Source organism: Sebastes umbrosus, chromosome 1 (assembly GCF_015220745.1).
Source record: "Sebastes umbrosus isolate fSebUmb1 chromosome 1, fSebUmb1.pri, whole genome shotgun sequence".
In the NCBI taxonomy this organism is placed as follows: domain Eukaryota; kingdom Metazoa; phylum Chordata; class Actinopteri; order Perciformes; family Sebastidae; genus Sebastes; species Sebastes umbrosus.
In genome coordinates, this window is record NC_051269.1 from 25,709,524 (window position 1) to 25,732,561 (window position 23,038).

Genomic DNA, 23,038 nt, shown 5'->3' on the forward strand with positions numbered 1-23,038 from the left:
ATAGACTACATTAATAATAAAAACAAATCTATAGGTTTATCTTACACATGAGGATGACAAACAGCAGACGTCCAGCCATGATGAAGCTGAAGAAGACTGTCCAGATAGAAGATACTTGTGTGTTTGACTGTGTGATCTTTGACGTACTCAAGTGTCATTTTCATTTTGCAGAACTTGCTCTCAGGAAAACCACAGCTAGCACCAAAGCTGAATCTGACAAACGAACCGACCACAGAAACACCCACACTTTACATCTACTTGCTTTTAAACACTTTATAAAAAACTTATATGAAATATATTTAGATGAAGTCTACCACAGTGTTGGCTAAATGAATAAAATTAAAGAGTTTGTTCGTCATTTGTTCACAAACTTCTCACACCTATACACACACTTAGCATGTTCATGGTCTGCTCTAAGCAAACATGCAGTTCTTCCATTTTTGTCCTGACCATTCACCACTGAAATCTACGTTTCACTTCATAGTTCTTTCTTTCTTTCTTCATTGTTTGCTCTAGTTGAAGTAAAGTCAATGCCAACATGTTTCCCGTGGACTCTTTTACTTTACCTGTACTGCCTTGGGAAAATTAAAACTAAAAACTGATATCAATTGTCCACCTATAATCTCACCGGGACCCTCAAAACGGTTAATCCAAATACTAATATTTTACCCTGAATTAGCAGAGAGGGACCGTTTTAATTGCAGTTTTCACATGTCACCGCTGCATTGTACCCTTTTACTTTAAGAGCTTTAAGGATGTGTGTGAAAAACCTTCAGCTGGGCCAGATGTCTTCAGGTTCCCTACCACGCTTTATAATTACTCTTGAAATAATAATTCAGACAAATCGAGTAGAGTTCAATGTAATAAAGATTTATTGTAAAATCAAGACAGAGTACAGGTAAATCAAGCTGGGCCATGCAGCAGACTGAACCCTGAGTAAAAAGACATACATTTATTCAATAGCTCCTTTTTCTGTAGGGCTTGTTGGGGAAAACAGACACCCCACCCAACTATTGTTTCACCAGCCTTTTTCCTTTAACCATACATGCTGATGATTTTCAAAACATAACCGTATCTTATCTAGCGCCTCTAAGTTTGTTTTCTTGGTCAATCCACCCATGCATTGTCCCATGGCTTCAGCCTATTAAAAACGGTACCTTGTCTACCAGCAGCCCCGTCTAATTGCTACATCTTCCCTTGTTAGCTGGGCGTACCTGGTCTCTCCAACAACTTATCTCTGTGGGACCGGTTCTAATCATTTATCTCTGTAAGCTTGGCAAAACAAGAGTTTATCATAGCCATATAAAGGATGCGTTTGCGTTTTTCACACCTCATCCTGTTGGCTGACCTTCACACACACACAGAGTAGTAGCACAGGCCATAGGTTTAACATTGTTTATAGATATTATAGAATATAAGCAGTAAAAACAAAAAGTAAGTGGTAAATAATGCAATAATTTCCTACTGGAACTACTTAATAGATTGATTGATTATCGGTTATGCGTTATCTCAGAAAATATATCCCACAAGGAACATACCTGACAGCACACGGTCAATAATTACACCAAAATATTGAAGCTAAAATGTACACTGTATATAATTATTTTGGAGAAGTCTAATATGGAAGAGCTCCTAGTTTCTTTATCATGATTGTATAAATGTTTTTTTTTGCCTGAACGTGAATATTCTTTAGTATTCCTTAGATATAAATATTCCACATGTTTATAGGCAGTTGACCCGAACTTACTCACTTGTTTCAACAGATTGTTATACTTTGTGTTAGATTAAACAAATACCAGCCTCTTTAAAACAAATGGACGTAACCCCACCAATCCACAGTATTTTAGACTCATCTCAAATCTTTCCAAGAAACACAATTGTATAACTTCAAAATGCTTTTCGAGTGCTGCACACATTATCTCTCTGGTCTGATGCAGCTGCTTCCTCTGAAGTGCTGCGGTCAACGTTTGTCACTCTAGTGGGGGAAATAAAACAACCAGACATGACTTGATGGCGCTTTTAAGTTCCTTAAGTCTTCCTGCATCCTGCAATTGTTAAAATATACCAGTTGCACATTCAATTTATGTCCTGCCACACTGCCAACACATCAGGAATTGTAATGTAACAATGTGTAATCTATTTATTCTATTGTACAACCCATACAGTAGTAGTCATACATACTAAAAAATAAATAAATACTAATAATTAAACCTCTTCCCCATAATGTGTATTAAACATACTGTAAAAAAAACATTCAAGCTGGTAGAAAGACAAAAACAGCTCACCAATTTTGCTGAATTCATAAGTGACGATACTGTAAGTTTCATCGTAACCACTCGGCAGGTACTTTATCAGAAGGATAGAGGGAAGGTAAAGTGAGAGAAGCCTTATCCAGGACAGCGTGATCACTGAATGAATGGATACAGATGTTTTTAATTACCTCTCCAATGTTGAGACTTTCCATATATCCACACACATCTAAAAACAGAAAAAAAAACACAATTTTATAAACTATACTCTAAAATGTAAAGTACATGAAACATGTATTTATAAATAATTGGTTATATTCCAGTGTTACATACATTTTGATTTACTGGTGGTGTTGGCTTTGGGGCTAAAAGGCAATGGAGTAAAAAAAGGTTTTCATGAAGAGCATTGTCTTCATTACAGAGGAAAGCAGAAAACATATGTATGGTCAAAGAATGCAATTTAAAGAAGAATATAGTATTATTCTCAACAAACATCTCTCTATGATGTGAATGATACAATCTGCTGGGATAACATGGACTGTACCATCGTATTTATTCAGGTGGAGCACTGAAGTTGTGTTTGCATCAGTTGTGTCATGTCAACACCATTTGCTGCTGCAGCTCCCTCTCTTGGAGCATTTTGGATTTGTTGCCTTTGCAAGAATCTATTGTTCATGTACTTTATATTTACAGCCATCAGTTATGAGTCTTTTACACCAAATCTAACTGAATAACCAATAAATGGTCAAACACTTAAGCCCTAAGTGTCTCTGGCATAACAGAGTCTGACTGCAGGTGAACAAGCTCTTTCCTGTCTAACATCACAATGCTCATCAACAAGGCCCCTAATCTGCAACTGTTTGCAACAAGAGGACTACGGTAAGAATGGACTACGGTAAGAATGAATGTATACAATTATACAAGAAACTGAATACACTGTAAATAGAAAGCAGGAAGACTGTGTACCTACTGAATGTCTTCCAGTGCATGGCACACCAAATATAAAAATGAAGGACAATGTATTGCTTTGCAACTGATATGAATTTAACATGTAAATAAAGTTGTGAACATAATGAATCACTGAATTCAGGATCTTAATCACAACAGGTTGCTTCACTGTGACACAGAAGAGCAATACATATTGCTCAAACCCAGCAGAAACATATAATACAGTATGTGTCCACAAGGTGGTAACAATTTCTAACATCAAAATATTAAATGTTTGTTAACATTTTGTTCATATTTTTGCAAAAAGGACATGTTTGCATTGCTCAAACTAACTTAACTAACTCAGAAAAATACTTTACTAAAGTGAATTGCATCTCATTTTTCATATTAATTAAATGCAGAAGTCTATCTGTAAGTAATGACGTGCTTTTTGTTGGGTTTAATGGGGTTACAGGGAAGAAACTAGCTTTAGTGTTAGACTTATGAAGTGTCTGTCCTACTGTAATAAATAAAATAAAAACATTCACAGCAATACGTCTTGGCATTTATGCTCACCTGTAATATTGGTTTCTGATTCCAGATCCATAGAAGTTTCAACAGTGAAAATATTAAAAAATATATATTAAAATAAATATTAAAATGACATATTTCAACATTTTGTTTCTAGATAAATCTTTGCTGCACATCTCGCTTCCTCATTTCCTGTAATTTTTCCTCTATCACTATTGAATGAAGGCATAAAATGCCCCAAAAAAACTATTTAACAAAGTCAGTGGGAATCATTGAGAAAGTATTTGTCACCTGAAGTTATGAAAGTAGAGACAGAACTACCCGAGTCACTTGATGTACCAACAGTATGACCTGGTGAATGAAGAAAAGTACTTTTCAAAATAGTCATAATACTCAGAAACACGGATTGATTTGTGATTATTTAAAGTCACACTTTATCTGTAATTTTGTTACCTGTTTGTTTTATAGGTGTTACAGGAGTGGAAGCATGGGACTTGCTAACAGTCAGACCTGGTGAATAAATACAACTTTTTAAACTTTCATAATAACGTGATTACGTGATAATGTTCTGGATTTCTATTTAAATGAATAGCATGTCCTACCTGTGGTCGTAGTAGATGTCGGCTTAGACTGCGTCATGTGTGACTCTTCTTCCACAAGATCTACAACAAAAGAAGATGGATTTGTATCTGTCAGCTTCCTGTGTGGACAACTGTGTGGGACGGGGCATTTGTGCAAGGCGGGCAGCAATAGAAGAAAAACATAATTTGTGATTAACTAACGTCACATATGATACATCTGTTATTTTGTTACCTGATGCTGGTTTCACAAGAGTTACAAAAGTGGGAGCACCAGGCTTTTCAGTAGTCAAATCTGGTGAATAAATACACAAAGAAAATCTTTTATAGAAGTGATATGTAATAATGTTCAGGATTACTGTTTAGATGTATAACATGTACCTGTGGTCATAGTAGATGCTGATTTTGTGGAGGCCATGATTGATTCTCTTTCAACAACATCTCCAGGGGACGGATTTGTGTCTGTCAATTTTATGTGGGTACAAATTAACATTTTTCCTATTTCTCTTATTTGTACAATGTCTTAAAGGTACAGAGTGTAAGATTTGGTGGCATCTAGTGGTGTGGCTGCAGATTGCAACCAACTGAATCCCCCTCCGCTTACTCCTCCCTTTCCAGGACTGCTGTAACTTGAGCAGTTGAGTGGAAAACCGTTGTAACGCCTTGTTCGCCTCGCTCAGAGGCCATCCTCACCATAATAACACTACTTTAGGAGCTACGGAAGTCAGACGGTGGCTGGCGGTACCACGGTTTTACACTCTGAGGCTCACGTTACCGCAGTTTCACAAGCGTGTTGGAGAACTACGGTGGCCTTCAGGTAACGTAACAACGTGAAAGGCTCTCTCTAGAGCCAGTGTTTGGTTTGTCCGTTCCGGGCTACTGTAGGAAAATGGCGGAGCAACATGAAGAGGACCTGCTCACTATGTAGATATGAAGGGCTCATTGTAAGCTAACGAAAACACAACGATTCTTAGTTTCAGATGATTATACACTAATGAAAACACAGCTATGAATATTATATTCCATTTCTGCTAATAGATCCCCCGAAATGTTACACACTGTTCCTTTAAGTACAACATTTACACACGTGAACATGTAGTGGCATGGCTCTAGGGATGGCGATGTCGATCAGTCACTCTGTCAACACTTATATCCAAACTTAGCACAGCTAACGTTGACTCAGCTGATGCTAGCATTCACATTAATCATAACCTTATTGATTAGCTTATATTGTAAAACTTAGCCAAAACATTTGACCTCAGTTTCAGCTACAGGAAACTGAGCAGCTCCAGACTATATTTCTGTCTGCTTTGGTTCAGGAGAAACACAGGTAATGCTGCCACTGATGTGTTGATTAGTTGTATATTTAAAGACGTCCATGCTGTTATAGAGGGCATCAGCGCTGTAACCTACGTCACTGCTTTTTGCTAACGACTGAGTGGCCGTTTCCATTTGAAAAGTAAAAGCAATTTATCAAACTGACAAAACTGTAAACATAGAAATGCTAAATGTAACACCGGTGACATTTTAATGGGAATTTATTAGTTTTATTCAGTTCCTTAAAAACATCTGAAATATAACATCACGTCATTGAGATATCTTCCACTAACACGACATGATAACATATCAAAGAATGGGGAAAATAGTCACTCACTGCGTATGGTGATGGAGGATGTGTCACTGTGTGGAGATGAAGAATATATGTCTCCAAATTTTACAGTGTAATAACATTTCAGTTTAACCACAGCAGGTGAACTCTGATGGGACATCCTCAGCAGCTCAGTTCCTGTCAGTGTCTGCAGGCAAGAGAAGACTCTGGCAGTTTCTCGCCCCACAGTGTAGAAATAACACAGAGACTCAGGAACATATGATGATGGTGGAGCCTGACAGTCCAGAGTGACTGAGTCTGTCTCTTTGATCACCGGTGGATTCACTGTCAGTTTAGGTGGAAGATCTGAAAGTTTAGAGGTAGACATATGTTATATTAAATACTTAATAGTTGCATTTATTTGATAATATTATGTGATAGAAAACAGTACAGCTGGTCGTGAAAGGCAATAGATCACAGACTGACCTTTTCCTAGAATCTCGTGAAAGTAATCTGTTGGAAATATAAAGTGTTAACAATATACAGTAAATAGACATGATAATAATTCATTAATACCTTCACAAAATGTAGAATATTAAGACAAAGATATGTGTTATTTGTCCCGATGGGGAATCTAGACTCTGCACTGCAGTTCCACATTACATTCACAAATAAAAAGCACAGAGCAACAACACAGGCAATAAGAACACACATAACATGAAATCCATAATAAAGATAAAACATAAGTGTAGATAACATGCTGATACATAATGGCTGACATTATATATTAATGTCATGTTTGCAACTATGAACATGCATTAGTTTCTGATAGACTACATTAATGATGAAAAAATCTATAGGTTTAACTTACACATGAGGACGACTAACAGCAGACGTCCAGCCATGATGAAGCTGAAGAAGACTGTCCAGATAGAAGATACTTGTGTGTTTGATTGTGTGAACTTTGATGTACTCAAGTGTCATTTTCATTTTGCAGAACTTGCTCTCAGGAAAACCACGGCTAGCACCAAAGCTGAACCTGACAAACGAACCGACCACAGAAACACCCACACTTTACATCTACTTGCTTTTTAAGACTTTATAAAAAACTTATATGAAATATATTTAGATCAAGTCGACCACAGTGTTGGCTAAATGAATAAAATGAAAGAGTTTGTTCGTCATTTGTTCTCTAACTTCTCACACCTATACACACACTTAGCATGTTCATGGTCTGCTCTAAGCAAACATGCAGTTCTTCCATTTTTGTCCTGACCATTCACCACTGAAATCTACGTTTCACTTCATAGTTCTTTCTTTCTTTCTTCATTGTTTGCTCTAGTTGAAGTAAAGTCAATGCCAACATGTTTCCCATGGACTCCTTTACTTTACCTACTGCCTGGGGAAAATTAAAACTAAAAACTGATATCAATTGTCCACCTGTCAACTCACCGATACCCTCAAGACGGTTAATCCAAATACTAATATTTTACCCTGAATTAGCAGAGAGGGACCGTTTTAATTGCAGTTTTCACATGTCACCGCTGCATTGTACCCTTTTACTTTAAGAGCTTTAAGGATGTGTGTGAAAAACCTTCAGCTGGGCCAGATGTCTTCAGGTTCCCTACCACGCTTTATAATTACTCTTGAAATAATAATTCAGACAAATCAAGTAGAGTTCAATGTAATAAAGATTTACTGTAAAATCAAGACAGAGTACAGGTAAATCAAGCTGGGCCATGGAGCAGACTGAACCCAGAGTAAAAAGACATACATTTATTCAATAGCTCCTTTTTCTGTAGGGCTTGTTGAGGAAAACAGACCCCTCACCCCACTATTGTTTCACCAGCCTTTTTCCTTTAACCATATATGCTGATGATTTTCAAAACATTACCGTATCTTATGTAGCGCAACTAAGTTTTTTTCTTGGTCAATCCACCCATGCATTGTCCCATGGCTTCAGCCTATTAAAAACGGTACCTTGTCTACCAGCAGCCCCGTCTAATTGTTACATCTTCCCTTGTTAGCTGGGCGTACCTGGTCTCTCCAACAACTTATCTCTTTGGGACCGGTTCTAATAATTTATCTCTGTAAGCTTGGCAAAACAAGAGTTTATCATAGCCATATAAAGCATGCGTTTGCGTTTTTCACACCTCATCCTGTTGGCTGACCTTCACACACACACAGAGTAGTAGCACAGGCCATAGGTTTAACATTGTTTATAGATATTATAGAATATAAGCAGTAAAAACAAAAAGTAAGTGGTAAATAATGCAATAATTTCCTACTGGAACTACTTAATAGATTGATTGATTATCGGTTATGCGTTATCTCAGAAAATATATCCCACAAGGAACATACCTGACAGCACACGGTCAATAATTTCACCAAAATATTGAAGCTAAAATGTACACTGTATATAATTATTTTGGAGGAGTCTAATATGGAAGAGCTCCTAGTTTCTTTATCATGATTGTATAAACGTTTTTTTGCCTAAACGTGAATATTCTTTAGTATTCCTTAGATATAAATATTCCACATGTTTATAGGCAGTTGACGAGCTTACTCACCTGTTTCAAAAGATTGTTATACTTTGTGTTAGATTAAACAAATTCCAGCCTCTTTAAAAAAAAATGGACTTAACCCCACCAATCCAAAGTATTTTAGACCCATCTCAAATCTTTCCGAGAAACACAATTTTATAACTATAGCTTTTCGAGTGCTGCACACGTCATCTCTCTGGTCTGATGCAGCTGCTTCCTCTGAAGTGCTGCGGTCAACGTTTGTCACTCTAGTGGGGGAAATAAAACAACCAGACATGACTTGATGGCGCTTTTAAGTTCCTTAAGTCTTCCTGCATCCTGCAATTGTTAAAATATACCAGTTGCACATTCAATTTATGTCCTGCCACACTGCCAACACATCAGGAATTGTAATGTAACAATGTGTAATCTATTTATTCTATTGTACAACCCATACAGTAGTAGTCATACATACTAAAAAATAAATAAATACTAATAATTAAACCTCTTCCCCATAATGTGTATTAAACATACTGTAAAAAAAACATTCAAGCTGGTAGAAAGACAAAAACAGCTCACCAATTTTGCTGAATTCATAAGTGACGATACTGTAAGTTTCATCGTAACCACTCGGCAGGTACTTTATCAGAAGGATAGAGGGAAGGTAAAGTGAGAGAAGCCTTATCCAGGACAGCGTGATCACTGAATGAATGGATACAGATGTTTTTAATTACCTCTCCAATGTTGAGATTTTCCATATATCCACACACATCTAAAAACAGAAAAAAAACAATTTTATAAACTATACTCTAAAATGTAAAGTACATGAAACATGTGTTTATAAATAATTGGTTATAATCCAGTGTTACATACATTTTGATTTACCGGTGGTGTTGGCTTTTGGGCTAAAAGGCAAAGGAGTAAAAAAAGGTTTTCATAAAGAGCATGTCTTCATTACAGAGGAAAGCAGAAAACATATGTATGGCCAAAGAATGTAATTTGAAGAAGAATATAGTATTATTCTCAACAAACATCTCTCTATGATGTGAATGATACAATCTGCTGGGATAACATGGACTGGACCATCGTATTTATTCAGGTGGAGCACTGAAGTTTGCATCAGTTGTGTCATGTCAACACCATTTGCTGCTGCAGCTCCCTCTCTTGGAGCATTTTGGATTTGTTGCCTTTGCAAGCATCTATTGTTCATGTACTTTATATTTACAGCCATCAGTTATGAGTCTTTTACACCAAATCTAACTGAATAACCAATAAATGATCAAACACTTAATCACTAAGTGTCTCTGGCATAACAGTCTCTGACTGCAGGTGGACCAGCTCTTTCCTGTCTAACATCCCAATGCTCTTAAGCTGTTTGCCAGAAGAGGACTACGGTAAGAATGAATGCCTGAAACTATGTCAACTGAGTGATGATGATGAAGAACATACATATTATTACTCTCTCAACTTTACCAGGAAATATTTGAAAAAAAATATTTCTTACCTGAGGCGAACACATTTTCCTAGGAAATGCAGAAAGAAAAGAAAATGATAAACAACAAGTGATCATTTATGTTGGGAAACTTTAATAATCCCATAAAAGTGGTTATACTGGATATAAAAGCCACTCTTAATGCTTTACTTGAAAAAACGAAAACAGAGACCATCAACGAGTGCCAATATTCCCTACAAGAGCAGCTGGGTTTCAGAATAAGAATAAAGCATGTGTGAAGTCCATTCATCCAAGTAGGTTTTATTTGTATGTTTGCTTTTTTCTTTTCACGGTCTAAATGCAAGACGTTGCCAACATTTGTATTGCCTGTAAACATGATTATTGGACATTTGTTGGACACAACTTTCTTGAGGTTAATGCATTCTTACCGGTCCTTTTTGTGATTGAAAGAACTGCAGATCCCAGCAGGATGACGCCCACAGATACTCCACAAACAGTCACAACTACAATCAACTTCGATAGCTGTTTGACTGAACAGAGACCATCAACGAGTGCCAGTTTGGTGGTGGTGGGACAAGAAGAAACACAAGCTCCTTAAAATCAAATAATTTTGATGATATTCCCTTGATAGCAGGAACATTTTCAGCAAATTTCATGGCACTCTGCCCGTTTATAAGTATCTTATGTGTGAGGGAGACATTCTTACTCAAACTCAAAGCTAAAAATGAAAAGGCTTCGTCATCTCGAGATCATGCATGTGCCTGTCAAATTTAACGGGAATCTGTCCAATAGATTTTGATATAGTCATGGTTTTCATAGACAGTAGTCAGACCTGTTGCATAATGACATAAATGAAGACAAAAACCACATATCATTGAGATACTTACAGTCATCACTTGACACTGGTGTTGCAGGAGGGACAGGAGTGAAAGCACCAGGACTGCTGACAGTCAGACCTAATAAGCCAGGAAAAAAAAAAAAAAAATGTATATATATATATATATATAGACATACTGGATTTTAAACAAAGATATACCTGTTGAGAGGGATGTTTCAGGTCTTAAGGGTTCGTAGACCCAGCAGCCTAGATGTCCCCAATTTCAGAGCCCAAGACCCTGAGCAGTAATTATAATAAATGTAGCTGTTTAAATGTAGACCTGAGTGTCAGGAGAATGTTATTAATGTTGTCCATTGAATGATGTCGGCTCATGCTATGTAATAATGTTCTGGACTGCTTCCTTAATGTATAAAATGTCCTATCTGTGGTCATACTATATGTTGGCATCATCTGGGTCATGCTTGACTCTCTCTCCACAATAGAGACAGTGTACAAATATATAAATATTTCTGTAGTCAACTGCATTGGACAGCCTTATTATTTGTGTATTTGTATTTTGTATATATCCGTAAGTATACAGTGAGAATGTTTAATTATGATTCTGATGTCACACTGTCTCAATTTTCAAATGACAAAAAATTAAAAACAGATGCAGTCATCCTTTATATATATATTAATGCATGTCTAATTTGCGCAGTCCCAATAGAGTGCTGCAGGAATGAGACCTAAACCCGGATATGAGTTAGCATTTTGCTATCGATGTGTCTATAATATGTTATACAAAGAAATTGCATTCAAGTCTATCATTGATCAGTCCAAAATAATCTGAAATAAAAAAAAATTTCAGACTAACAAAAATGTTGATCACCTTTACCTTTGTTAAATCAGTTTTTTTCTATTTGTTCTGCGGTTTGTAAAATCAAATTCATACCTGAAATATTACACAACACAATTTTTCTTGTGCTGATACTTTAGCAAGACATAATAATATCAGTAGAAGTAAGAAACAATCACTCACTGTGTATGGTGATGGAGGATGTGACACTGTGTGGAGATGGATACATTTTGTCTCCAAGCTTTACAGTGTAAAGACACGTCACTTCAACCTCAGCAGGGGAACTCTGATGTGTCAACGAAAGCAGCTTAGTTCCCGTCAGTGTCTGACGACATGAGAAGCTATTGACAGTTCCTCCACCTAAAGTGTTGAAATTACACTGAGACACAGGAACAGATGATGGAGTCTGACAGATCAGTGTGACTGAGTCTGTCTCGTTGTTCACCGGTGGATTCACTGTCAGTTTAGGTGGAAGAGATGCTGAAAATATAAGTATATGTTGGATTAAAAAAACAGAAAATTGCATAAAATACTTCTGATGATAAATGTATAATGGCAGAGGATGCCCATTCTAAATCTTCTATCTCTTCTTCTTCTGAAGACCAAACCCAAATGTGGACATACTATAGTGTTCACTTACGTCGAATGATGATGGATGACGTGTCACTGTCAGGAGATGAAGTCATTGCAAGGTAAAAACACGTCAGTTTAACCTCAGCAGGTGAACTCTGATTTACCAACAAAAGCAGCTCAGTTCCCGTCAGTGTCTGACGACAAAGGAGGCTTTTGCCAAGTCCTCCTCTTACAACGTGAAAATAACACGGAGACACATTAACAGATGATGGAGTCTGACAGTCCAGTGTGACTGTTTCTGTCTCTGTGATCACCGGTGGATTCACTGTCAGTTTAGGTTGAAGAAGAGCTGAAAATGTAAGTATATATTAGATAACTGAAAATTACATTTAATTATTCTGATGATAAATGTATTTGTTTGTTTTATCAGATACTTCACAGTTGCATTAAGATAAATAATAATAATTCCTAATGAGCAAGTGTGATTTATTGTACAGCATAGAAAATAGACTAAAAGTACTATACAGCCAACTATGTGTAAAAATTGTCAAATTAATTGCAGACTTTACTAAACTGTCCTTACTGTGATAACAGTTCACTTGGCCATGAAAACTAATATTAAACTCAGGTACTGACCTTCTGCTTTCATCTTGGAAAAGAAATCTGTTGGAGAATAAATCAATAAAATCAATAAACCAATAAATAGTAAATGTATAATGTTAATGTTGTATTTCTTTCAACCTGATGTAAAAGTTTAATAAAGTTTAACTTACATATGAGGACGACTAACAGCAGGCGTCCAGCCATGATGAAGCTGAAGAAGACTGTACATATAGAAGGTACTTGTGTGTTTGACTATGTGGACTTTGATGACCTTAATTTCCTTTTTCATTTTGCAGAACTTGCTCTCAGGAAAACCACAGCTAGCACCAAAGCTGAACCTAACAGGCCACAGATACACCCACACTTTACATATACTTGCTTTTCAAAGCACTTTATAAAACACTTAGAACATGTAATATATTTAGATTGGCTACATAGACTAAATGAAGAACTAGAAAAAGAGTTTGTCATTTGTTTAAAAACTGCTCACACCTGTTCACACACGCTTTGCATGTTCATGGTCTGCTCTAACCGAACATGCAGTTAGTCCATTTTTGTCCTGACCATTCACCACTGAAATGTCCCAGAAAGGTCAATGACCCCACGTTTCCCCATTTTACTTTACCCATAGGCTACTGCCTGCTCCGGTTGGTGGGCGGTGCTTGGTATTTCCCCAACCTGATCTCACCATGGCTGCCGGGTCACAAACTTCTCATTTCACAGCTAGTCAGTACACTACAAGATGTTTCTGAAAACATTTGAGGAGAGAAATAGGCATTACAGTAACAGAATATTGATTCATATTTGATCAGCGCTGCCTAGTTTGACCGCTTGATCGGTGTTCGCGAGTGATTGACAGCTGCTCAGAGACGGCAGACTCCAGCTCGGCTCTGATTGGTTGTTTTCCTCCGGTCTGTGAAAGCTTGCAGATGACATTAGGAGCACCGGCGGACACCAGAGGACACAGAGGCACGTGATTTTTTTTTTCCTGTGATTACCTGTCTCATGCACTGCTGTCAGCATATAGTGACCGTTTTATAAAAATAACTTTTGTAATCATATTTACTCCATTTCTACCCACTGCTGCTTTAATTGCATACATATATGATTATACAAAAAAACACACTGTACAACCAAACTATGTGTCAAATTTGTCAAATTAATAGCGGACTGAAATGGATTTCTCATATGGTGGTAAAAGTAAGACTGGCCATGAAAAATAATATTAAGATATCAGGGACTGACCATGTGCTTTCATCACATGAAAGGAATCTGTTGGAAAAAACATTGTGCTAACAAGAGAAATAAACACAATAACAACTTATCAGAAACTTTAGTGAAATGCAGAATGATTGCAACATTAATCTGATGCTTGAATGAAAATGAAAATGTACCCATATTAGTGCACAAGAATCTATAAGATAAGAGGTTTAACTCACACATGAGGATGACCAATAGCAGGTGTCCAGTCAACCATGGTGATGCTGAATACTAATACTGTCCAGAAATCCTCCAAAAACTATACCTGACTGACTTTGACGGGCACAAGTCTAATTTTCAGAACCTGCTCTCAGAAAAACCACAGCAAGTATCAGAATTAATAACGCTGGACGAGCCACAAACAACAACTGTACTTGAAATCGCCTGTAAAGCCCCAGTACATGTTGTATATTTAGATCTATCATAGCAGAGTGTGGGCTACCTGGTGAAGCAAGATAACAGAATGGGGTTATTTTATGGTTTCTGTAGTCAAAGTACCGCATTATTAAAAATGATGAGGCCAATAAATGTGTAGTGGTATTGGGAGAGACACATGTGAACGGTAAAAACAGGAAGGTCAAAAGTATCCAATGGGTTTTTCAAAGGACAATAGCCAGTAATATATATGAGTTTCTTAGTTGTGAAGGGGAAAATACTGAATATTGCTGAATCAGTGATATTGTTCTCTATTTGTAATAATATATGTGAACAACAGTTTGACAGTATTCATATATTATAGTGTATAGTGTCAGTGGATGTTGAAGTCAGTGACTGACAGTCAGTGAAAGGTTAGTGTTATATTCGCATATGATTGAGGAAAAACCCCATGCAAATTGTTGCCATGGTGACCCATTAATAAGGCCAGTGAGGCTATTTTATCCATATTTATCTGTTAAATGAATGCAATTCCACATGTAGCCTACTGTAGTTAGTAATGTTACACGCTTTTAAACATTTCATTGACAAAACCATTGAATGTTAGTTCCAGCATTACTTCTTTCTACATTGAGTTAAATGTATTTATTATTTATCTTTACTTTACAGACTGTATTCATGAGATGAAAGTACAAAGTAGGTCAGTCCTTCCATGTCAGCACACACAGGGCCTGCTATCTCTCAATTTATAGCTTATTTTCAATATGACAGTTAGGCTATTGCAAGGCTGCACCGGTGTGTAGACGACCTACATTCAGTTTATAAGGCTGGCCAAAACAAAGGCTATAGAAATACCAATATACATAGAGACCACGTCTATGCAGCTGCTTTTGTAATCTGGTAAGAATAGAAAACCATATCTGACACAACAGTGAGAGGTTTGGTTTGTGCACCTTATGTCTGATTATTTTTTATCCACATTTAGTGGGATTTTTTTTTAAAGTTTTAAGACATTTTCTCGATTATTGGAAGTAGGATTTTGCACTTTTGCACAATCCTCATATTTTTCAAAATGAGAAGCATTTCTCTAAAATATTGCAAAAGATTAATTGGACTTTGGTGAGGTACAATGACACATGTAGGTGTCTATAGTGCCTCATGTAGGTGGATGAAGCTACCAGAAAGTGTCCTTATTATACTTCTACAAAACCCTGGTGCTGTTGATCAACCTTTTAATTCAGAAGATTGTGTGGAAAATATTTATATTGTAGGTTCTAACATACTGAAAGTTAGTTTAGTTTGTCTTTTTTGTTTGTTTTTTTCAACTGTCTATGTATCTGTTTGTACCTCTGTTAATGAGCATCGATTTCAATAAAGAAATCTTTTTTGTTGTTGTTTTTAAGTGGGTGGATGAAGCATTTGGCCACGCTCCTTGCTGGCTTTAATTAACAACCCCTAATGAATCTCACCTGATGCTGATGTGATTCACCTGGTGTCATTTTACCGGAAGCAGCTGCATAAAGACGGAGACGTGCAGTTGTAGCATTGTTTTAGGCTTCACGTAACGTGCTGAGGGTTTTCTTGTTTTATCTTTTTTTATATTGAATTGTCAGTAATGCCTCCTAAAAAGCCAGCAGCAGACTCTGCTGATCCACCTGCACCGACCTCCAGTGATGCATCAGTGGAAGAGAAAAAATCCGGTCTGCTTGTTTTTCATTTAAACAAAAAGATGTGTGACTGTTGAACTCATGATTTAAAACTAACGCCAAGTTGTTTTTTTTGCTGTCTAGATGCTGCGACGCTGCGCAAACCTGCAACTCATCCCTCCACAGCGATCATGGTGAAAGAAGCACTTAAAGAGCTGGACTCGCGTAAAGGGGCTTCATCCCAAGCGATACAGAGTTATATTAAACAGAATTACCCCTCCGTGGATCTGGTGAGGTTGAAGACCTTCGTCCGTAAAGCGCTGAAGAAAGGACTCGAGAGTGGCACGTTGGTGCGTCCTGCCAACGCCAATGCGACTGCAGGAGCAACAGGGAGCTTCAGGGTAAGATGTCAAAGTCAGCTTCATCAAAACAAGTCAAATAATGGGTCATTAATCCGGTCTTTTCTTGTCCTTTCTGCAGCTTGCACCAAAAGTCAAGGAGGCAAAACCCAAAACTGAGAATGCAGATCCTAATGTGCAAAAAGCACCCAAAGCAGCAGCAGCCAAGGATGGAGCCAAGAAGCCCAAAAAAGCAGGTATGAATAAAACCTAAAAATGACTACAACCTCCTGTAAATCACCTTATAATATGTTTTTAATAGCCTGTAACTTCTTAAAGGTGCCACGAAGAAGAAGAAAGAGACTGCAAATGAAGAGGTTGAGTCAAAGGAGGTGAGACTGTTGGTGTGCTCTGCATGGAAAACAATGACAAGTGTTCATGTTTGCTGTATTATCTGGGAATATATACTGGCCTGCAGTAAACTGGCCTTTATTATTTGAAGTTGCACATATAGGCCTACATGGTTTTTAAAAGGTGACCAATATTGACACCTGGGTGTCTTATTTGACCATTTTCTGGCCAAGATAAATGCACAATTAACTTAAAGAAAATTGCCAGAATTTATTCCTGGCAGATATGAGAATTAGAAAACGGCTTTAAGGCCATCATCTAGAAACTCTGGCGCCTACATCTGATTAAATGTAGGCCAATCTCTTTAATTTATTTAACCTATTCTTGTATGTTGGCTGAGCATACATGCTCTTTTATTCAGTGTCCTGTTAACAGTTCAGTAGAAATACAAACTAATGTGAATTAGGCCTAATTAAAATGGAAACTATCCAAATTACAGCATTTCAAGATGTACATTTCACTGGGGGTTGACAGGACTGCTTGCACTTATGATCTAATATTTAAAAAATTCTGGCTACAGCCCAGTCTGACTTTTTTTTTTTTTTTTTTTTTTTTTCTCCATTTCAGGAAGAAGAACCAAAACCTCCCAAAAAGTCCAAGAAAGAAAAGGAGAATGCTGCCCCAGAGGCTACTGCCTCAAAAGTTGCTCCAGCAAAGAAGCCAAAAGCAAAAAAAGCTGCAGTCGACGATGATGATGATGATGATGATGATGACGATGACGGAGCCTCTGAGCCTCCAGCCAAAACTAAAGCAGCAAAGACCACTAAGGAGACAAAGGCAGGAAAGGCGTCTCGGAGCAAGGCTGCTAAAGCAGGCAGCGAAGCCCCTGCTGCTAAAGCGACTGGGAAACGAGGGAAGAAGACTGCAAAGTAAATTTTATAATTGACTGTCATACTGTTTTTGTTTTGCAATAAAATCTTAATTTTTTTTGGAGATCTTGTGTGCTTTCTAAGTTCAATGTATTTGGAGCATGACTCTGTGATGCATGATTCTGCTTTTCAGGATATACAGTAGGCTAAAGGTATATCCTAAATTAAAAATATATTCAACATAAGTTGATTTTGACTAATGGCCTTCCACTACAGCAGCACAGACTGCAAAAGGTAATGATTGAAGTGGCCTCCTAAATAAGTTTTTTTTCTTTTTCTTTTTTTTTTTTTTTTAAATCTAACTGGCAATATAAAGGATGTACAAGTTACCCTGTGAACACAAATGGACATTTTAAAATTGAACTTGAGTCTGATTTCACTTGTTTATTGGGAGTGTTGTTGCACTGAAGAGTAACATGAAATATGGATCCTTAATGCTCAAGTCTTTTGCACAACATTCCTGAAGAGATGCCAGATTGATGCTGCAGTTGAGACCGTTTTATAGATCTCCCCTGTCAGGATGTTGAGTGCAGAAAAAGTATTTTGGATACTCTGAAATGACATCCCAGTGCCTCCAGAGGAAAGAGAAGAGGACTACAAAAAGCAGTGTATAAAGCATGCGGTTGCATGTTGTGACACAGTTAGCCACTGTGGACACAAATAATAGAATGACCACCAGAACAGCCAACAGCACATTAATTAGTTTTCCAAGAACAGTCTGTGCTGTGGTGTTCTCCAAACCTTCAAGCTGCACCACCTGCTGTTGCTGCTCCATCTTGAACAGACGTGTCTGACATGCTTGCAGCGCCTCCTACAGGGTAAAGACAAAACTGTCAGTGAAGGTGCTCTAATGACCTATCAGAGGAATTAGACACAGAGCACCAATCGTTTCATCCATACATCTTTTCCATGGCAGATATTCTGACTTGTGATAGTCATGATCAAATTAACCTGCTACAGAGCCCCAGGGCTCCTATTAACCCCGCAACCCCCATTCTCTGTGCAATGTGAGCAGTTTTTCTCTACGGGAATACTAGTTGGCCCCTGATTTGCTGGTAATACACTTCAATTTATGAATATGCAGCTTTTAACGAATTGATGCAAGTATTAAAACTAGATTTTTACACAGGGACCCTCTTCAAAACAGGAACTATACCCACAGTAATGCCCTTATGTCAGTGGATATTGTGCTTTAGTGGTGCATTTTCCTAAACACATTTTCAACTACACTACCAAAACCAGCTGACACACATGCCTGGATTTTTCAGGGTCCCTGAGGTTGAGGTTGAGAGGCCCTTGGGCAGTTACCTGCTTTGCCTTGTTGGTACTGTAATCCAACACTGGTCACAGCAGGAAAAGCACAGGTGTAGCTAATATTAATTAACGATTGTTCATACCAATAAACCTGAATGGAACTGGCTCACCTATACGTTAGTAACGCCTGTGCTGTTTTTGCTATGACATAAAAATGTCTGCTGTGAAAAAGACGTACACTAGTGAAGCTTACATGAATATCTGTTGGTCTTTGGTTAGAATGATGAGCAGTCTCCTCCATGCTGGCTAGCTCCTCTTTCAAATTCAAAATTTCATTCTGGTGCAGTTCTATCAAGTCATTGAGCTGTTCTCCTAAACGTTCACTCCTGCAAAATAGTAATGACCACAGTATCACAAACAGGAAAGGTTCCTTTAAGCCCACAGAGTACTATAGTAAGCATATGCTACCTGTATCGCTCCTCATGTAGGGCCTCAACAATCAATGCATAGTCTTGTTGGTGGCAGGATGTTAAGTTTTGAAAGGATTCCTCGAGGTGGCCTTTGTTTTCCCTGAGCTCTTGGATCTCATGGAGTATAGCATTAAAGCCTGATGCCTGGGTATGGTCAGGGGTGTTGTCCCTGGAGCTAGGAGGTCCTCCATGGACTCCTGAAGAGCCAGACGTAGCAGAACAGTTATCATCACTGCCAAACTTCGGGCTGGAGGGCAGCTGCCCTGTCCTAAGAACCCTCCTTCTCCTGGATGTCATCTAAAGTCTTTCAGGGCTGCAATGTTATCAGTGCTGCCAAACTTTGGCTGATGAGGGAGGAGCCTTTGCTCAGCTGGGACACCAAAGCTCCAGCTGATGAGAGAAGCTGGAGAGACCACCTGTCACCTGTAATGGGCAGGATTGGGTTAATAGGCAACTGCTCAGGCCACTGAACCATTTTGCATTTAACTTAATTTGATCATGCCAAAACCCATATTCTTAGGTCCTTACTTCCTGCAGCTGTCAGACTCCACAACCAGCACTGCTCCCAGTAGACCACTTACACACCAAAAACTGACAATAACCTGATATTTTCAGGTGGAATTTCATTTCATTCTCACTGTGCAATATCATTTTCCACTTGTGCAATTTTGTTAATAGTCTGTTTATTGTCAATACTGTATATACTGCTCCTATTTTTATACTTCTTTCTATTTAAATGGTTCATATTTTGTTACACTTTGTTTAGCTCTTTTTTTTACTGTGTTAGCTGATGCATCTTGTTTTTTTTTTGCACTATCCCCTTTGCTGCTGTACACTGCAAATGTCCCCACTGCGGGACTAATAATGGAATATCTTATCTTATCTTATCTTATCTTGCTTTTCATATTACAATAGCATAGACAAAATGTTTCTTCAAGGTGAGAATCTGACCACGAGACCTCTTCTCTGGTCTGGTATGACGTTACCATCTTAACCCCTGCATCCACTGTTTCCACCAGAATTAGATGGCTATGTCGTATTGAATAAAATATATTAACATGTGGCCTTTTTGTACATAAAATGGTAATTTTAAAATTATGGGAGTGTGTGTTTTAGTAACAAAACACTGAATGAACCAGGAAAGCACTCAACTTGACTCTCAGGCCTTGGTGCATGTATGTCTTTGGCCTGAAGGATGCTGTTACCTCGATGTAAACTGGTTTTATTGGAACCAGTTTCTATCAAAAAAGTCTATAAAACTATAATACTATGTCAAATTTGTAAAAGAAAAACATTTCATTGCTTTAAGCATCACCAAAAGTCCATTCACCTCCACTGAATTGCAGAGATTTAACAGATAACCCAAGGCCTGCAATTAAAACCCAAATCTGCATGGCCACATAAATGAGAGAATATGCTTTTTGTAATGTGGATGAATTTACATAAACTTCGTTACATTGGTAGCTACTTACCTAGTAAGCTTAAGTTGTGTATTTCAGTGTCTTCCAGCCTGTCAGGTATCTACATCACATCTCATTCAGAACAGATGTAACGTTAGCTATTAGCTTAGCTAGCTAGTTTAGCACACTAGATGTTTTCACTTTGCGTTAATATTTAAAAGCAGTTAGCATTTTGTAAACAATCATAACACTATTCTGAACATTCTCGGCATTCAGTTTGTAATCGTTGCGTGCAAAAATAATGAATGTACACAGCGACACGACGGTCTGCTAACAGTTAGCTAACGGCTAAGTGTTAGCTGCTAACGGCTAGCATTCTGCTAAACTAACGGTCCAGTCTGCTAACGGGTGTTCATGTTGCTTAGCAACAGTGAAGTATTCAGAGAAATATGAAATAGAGATTAAAACAGTTTTATAATATTGGGATCCTCTGATATTAATCACCATCAACAGCTGTGCTTTATGTTAAGAGTTGTTTTAATAAGTTGTCAAAATGCATTAGTTAAAGTCAATGTGGTTATAATTAAGATAATAATGCACACAGTGCACTTTCATAGACTAAACTACTGGAGTTACTGCACTATACTCACCTTTAACAGTCTCTTCTGCACTATATTCAGTTTTAACAGTCTCTTCTGCACTATATTCAGTTTTAACAGTCTCTTCTGCACTATACTCACCTTTAACAGTCTCTTCTGCACTATACTCACCTTTAACAGTCTCTTCTGCACTATACTCACCTTTAACAGTCTCTTCTGCACTATACTCAGTTTTAACAGTCTCTTCTGCACTATACTCACCTTTAACAGTCTCTTCTGCACTATATTAATTTTTTTTAATAGTCCTGTATCTCAGCTGTTACCCTGCTCTATATTCAGTTTTAACAGTTTTCTTCATCTCCTTGTATTTCTATATCTGGTATATTTTTTTGTAGTTTGCACTACTAACTTTTTTACTGCCTTTTTACTAACATGTTTTGCACTATGGAACTGTGGTGCTGGAAACTTGAATTTCCCTCAGGATCAATAAATTTACTATCTATCTATCTATCTATCTATCTAGCCAAAAACTGTAAATCCGATGTACAGAGGGAAAGCTGGATGAAGTCAGGTTGAACAAGGTTCATTTTCAAAATAAAGCTGGGTCAAATCAATCAAAGATTTTGAAGCAGAGAGGGGGTTTCTAGCACTTCACCTACCTCCAAGGCGCATGGACACGGGAAATGGTCTTAAAGTGACCTGTAGGCCTTCACTTCCGGTCAACCTACACAGGTGATTTTAATTATTGTGCCTGATTAGAGACCTCTTCTTCTGAGGACTGTGTGGGCTGCACAGACCGGTGTTGACTGACTCTCCTGTTGGCTTGGTTGTACCTGTTAGCTAAACAGTTGCTTATTAAACATTCAGTATATTCTTCTGCACACACTGATGCACTTAGACCAGGGGTCAGCAACCTTTACCATCAAAAGAGACATTTTAGGCAAAAAAAAAAAAGAAGAAAATCTGTCTGGAGCTGCAAAACATTTGAGCATTGTGATGAAGGCAGCACATCTTAAAGTCTAAGTATATAGTGTATAAGTCTAATGCAGTGAGAGTCAAAGAGCAAATGTACGACGGAGTATTAGGGCCACATTGAGGGGAAAAAATCTGAGATTTCCAAAATAAAGTCATAATATTAGGAGAAAAAAAGTCGTAATATTACAAGAAAGAAGTCATAACTTTACGAGAAAAAAAGTCGTAATATTACAAGAATAAAGTCATAACTTAACGAGAGAAAAAAGAAAATAACACATAAAATTACTACTTTATAATATTATGACTTCATTCTCATAATACGACTTTTTTTCTCGTAAACTTCTGACTTTATTTTTCGTAACATTATGACTTTATTCTCAAAATCTCAGATTTATTTTTTTCCTCAACGTGGCCCTAATACTCCATCGTACCGTCATACCATAAACCTACAACAATGATAAATAAAAATGAAAATGTAAACAAAAAACAGTTATTCATTTCCATTTTTAAAAAATCCACAGGGAGCCACTGGAGAGGAGCTAAAGAGCCGCATGTGTCTCCAGAGCTGCAGGTTGCTGACCCCTGACTTAGACCTTGTTGGCAGCACACATTTTGACATTTCTCATCTAAATGTAATGCAGCCATCATTAATATTATGAAATACCCTTGTGCTTGTCCTGCTGTGACATGTCAAAATGTCTGCTATGAAAAAGGCCTCTTGTTGGCCTCCCTCACTAACCCTAA

At 37.6% G+C, this 23,038-nt stretch overlaps 3 protein-coding genes and 2 long non-coding RNA genes across 11 annotated transcripts in view; 1 reads left to right on the forward strand and 4 right to left on the reverse strand.

The window, feature by feature from the left end:
* The window catches only part of LOC119494335 (flocculation protein FLO11-like), a 75,149-nt gene extending 61,740 nt beyond the window's left edge, over nucleotides 1-13,409 (reverse strand). Inside the window, exons 1-4 of one of the 3 annotated variants that reach the window (XM_037780150.1) lie at nucleotides 12,868-13,409; nucleotides 12,731-12,757; nucleotides 12,162-12,443; nucleotides 11,705-12,001 (exon numbers count right to left, since the gene is read on the reverse strand). In XM_037780150.1, the coding sequence (XP_037636078.1) occupies nucleotides 11,705-12,001; nucleotides 12,162-12,443; nucleotides 12,731-12,757; nucleotides 12,868-12,901 (640 nt within the window). In that variant the 5' untranslated portion in view covers nucleotides 12,902-13,409. The remainder of the gene's footprint in view (nucleotides 1-11,704; nucleotides 12,002-12,161; nucleotides 12,444-12,730; nucleotides 12,758-12,867) is intronic. The other 2 variants (XM_037780154.1, XM_037780164.1) reach the window with 2 other exon arrangements.
* LOC119494400 lies at nucleotides 850-11,284 on the reverse strand. 4 transcript variants are annotated; one of them, XR_005208190.1, is made up of 8 exons: nucleotides 10,885-11,284; nucleotides 10,736-10,804; nucleotides 10,277-10,378; nucleotides 9,900-9,918; nucleotides 9,269-9,300; nucleotides 9,130-9,167; nucleotides 8,975-9,035; nucleotides 8,012-8,664 (listed from the first exon to the last, which is right to left on the reverse strand). It is a non-coding gene; the product is annotated as an uncharacterized LOC119494400 (long non-coding RNA). The 4 variants fall into 4 exon arrangements; XR_005208191.1 differs by lacking the exons at nucleotides 8,012-8,664; nucleotides 8,975-9,035; nucleotides 9,130-9,167; nucleotides 9,269-9,300 and adding exons at nucleotides 850-1,975; nucleotides 2,286-2,346; nucleotides 2,441-2,478; nucleotides 2,583-2,614 and having other exon boundaries at nucleotides 10,736-11,284; XR_005208189.1 differs by having other exon boundaries at nucleotides 10,736-11,284.
* On the reverse strand, nucleotides 4,005-4,583 carry LOC119494424. The gene is made up of 3 exons (XR_005208212.1): nucleotides 4,521-4,583; nucleotides 4,310-4,369; nucleotides 4,005-4,217 (listed from the first exon to the last, which is right to left on the reverse strand). It is a non-coding gene; the product is annotated as an uncharacterized LOC119494424 (long non-coding RNA).
* Nucleotides 13,410-15,833: 2,424 nt separating the features above from the next.
* LOC119485561 (histone H1-beta, late embryonic) lies at nucleotides 15,834-17,657 on the forward strand. The gene is made up of 5 exons (XM_037765259.1): nucleotides 15,834-16,032; nucleotides 16,123-16,379; nucleotides 16,459-16,573; nucleotides 16,656-16,708; nucleotides 17,295-17,657. The coding sequence occupies exons 1-5, from the start codon at nucleotides 15,948-15,950 to the stop codon at nucleotides 17,598-17,600; spliced, it is 816 nt and encodes a 271-aa protein (XP_037621187.1). The 5' UTR covers nucleotides 15,834-15,947; the 3' UTR covers nucleotides 17,601-17,657.
* Nucleotides 17,658-17,960: 303 nt separating this feature from the next.
* On the reverse strand, nucleotides 17,961-22,128 carry LOC119485624 (transmembrane and coiled-coil domains protein 1-like). Of its 2 annotated transcripts, none has more exons than XM_037765441.1 (4): nucleotides 21,979-22,128; nucleotides 19,319-19,743; nucleotides 19,104-19,236; nucleotides 17,961-18,407 (listed from the first exon to the last, which is right to left on the reverse strand). In XM_037765441.1, the coding sequence occupies exons 2-4, from the start codon at nucleotides 19,615-19,617 to the stop codon at nucleotides 18,096-18,098; spliced, it is 744 nt and encodes a 247-aa protein (XP_037621369.1). In that variant the 5' UTR covers nucleotides 19,618-19,743; nucleotides 21,979-22,128; the 3' UTR covers nucleotides 17,961-18,095. The 2 variants fall into 2 exon arrangements, with proteins under 2 accessions (XP_037621369.1, XP_037621308.1); XM_037765380.1 differs by lacking the exon at nucleotides 21,979-22,128 and adding an exon at nucleotides 20,793-21,120.
* Nucleotides 22,129-23,038: the final 910 nt, after the last annotated feature.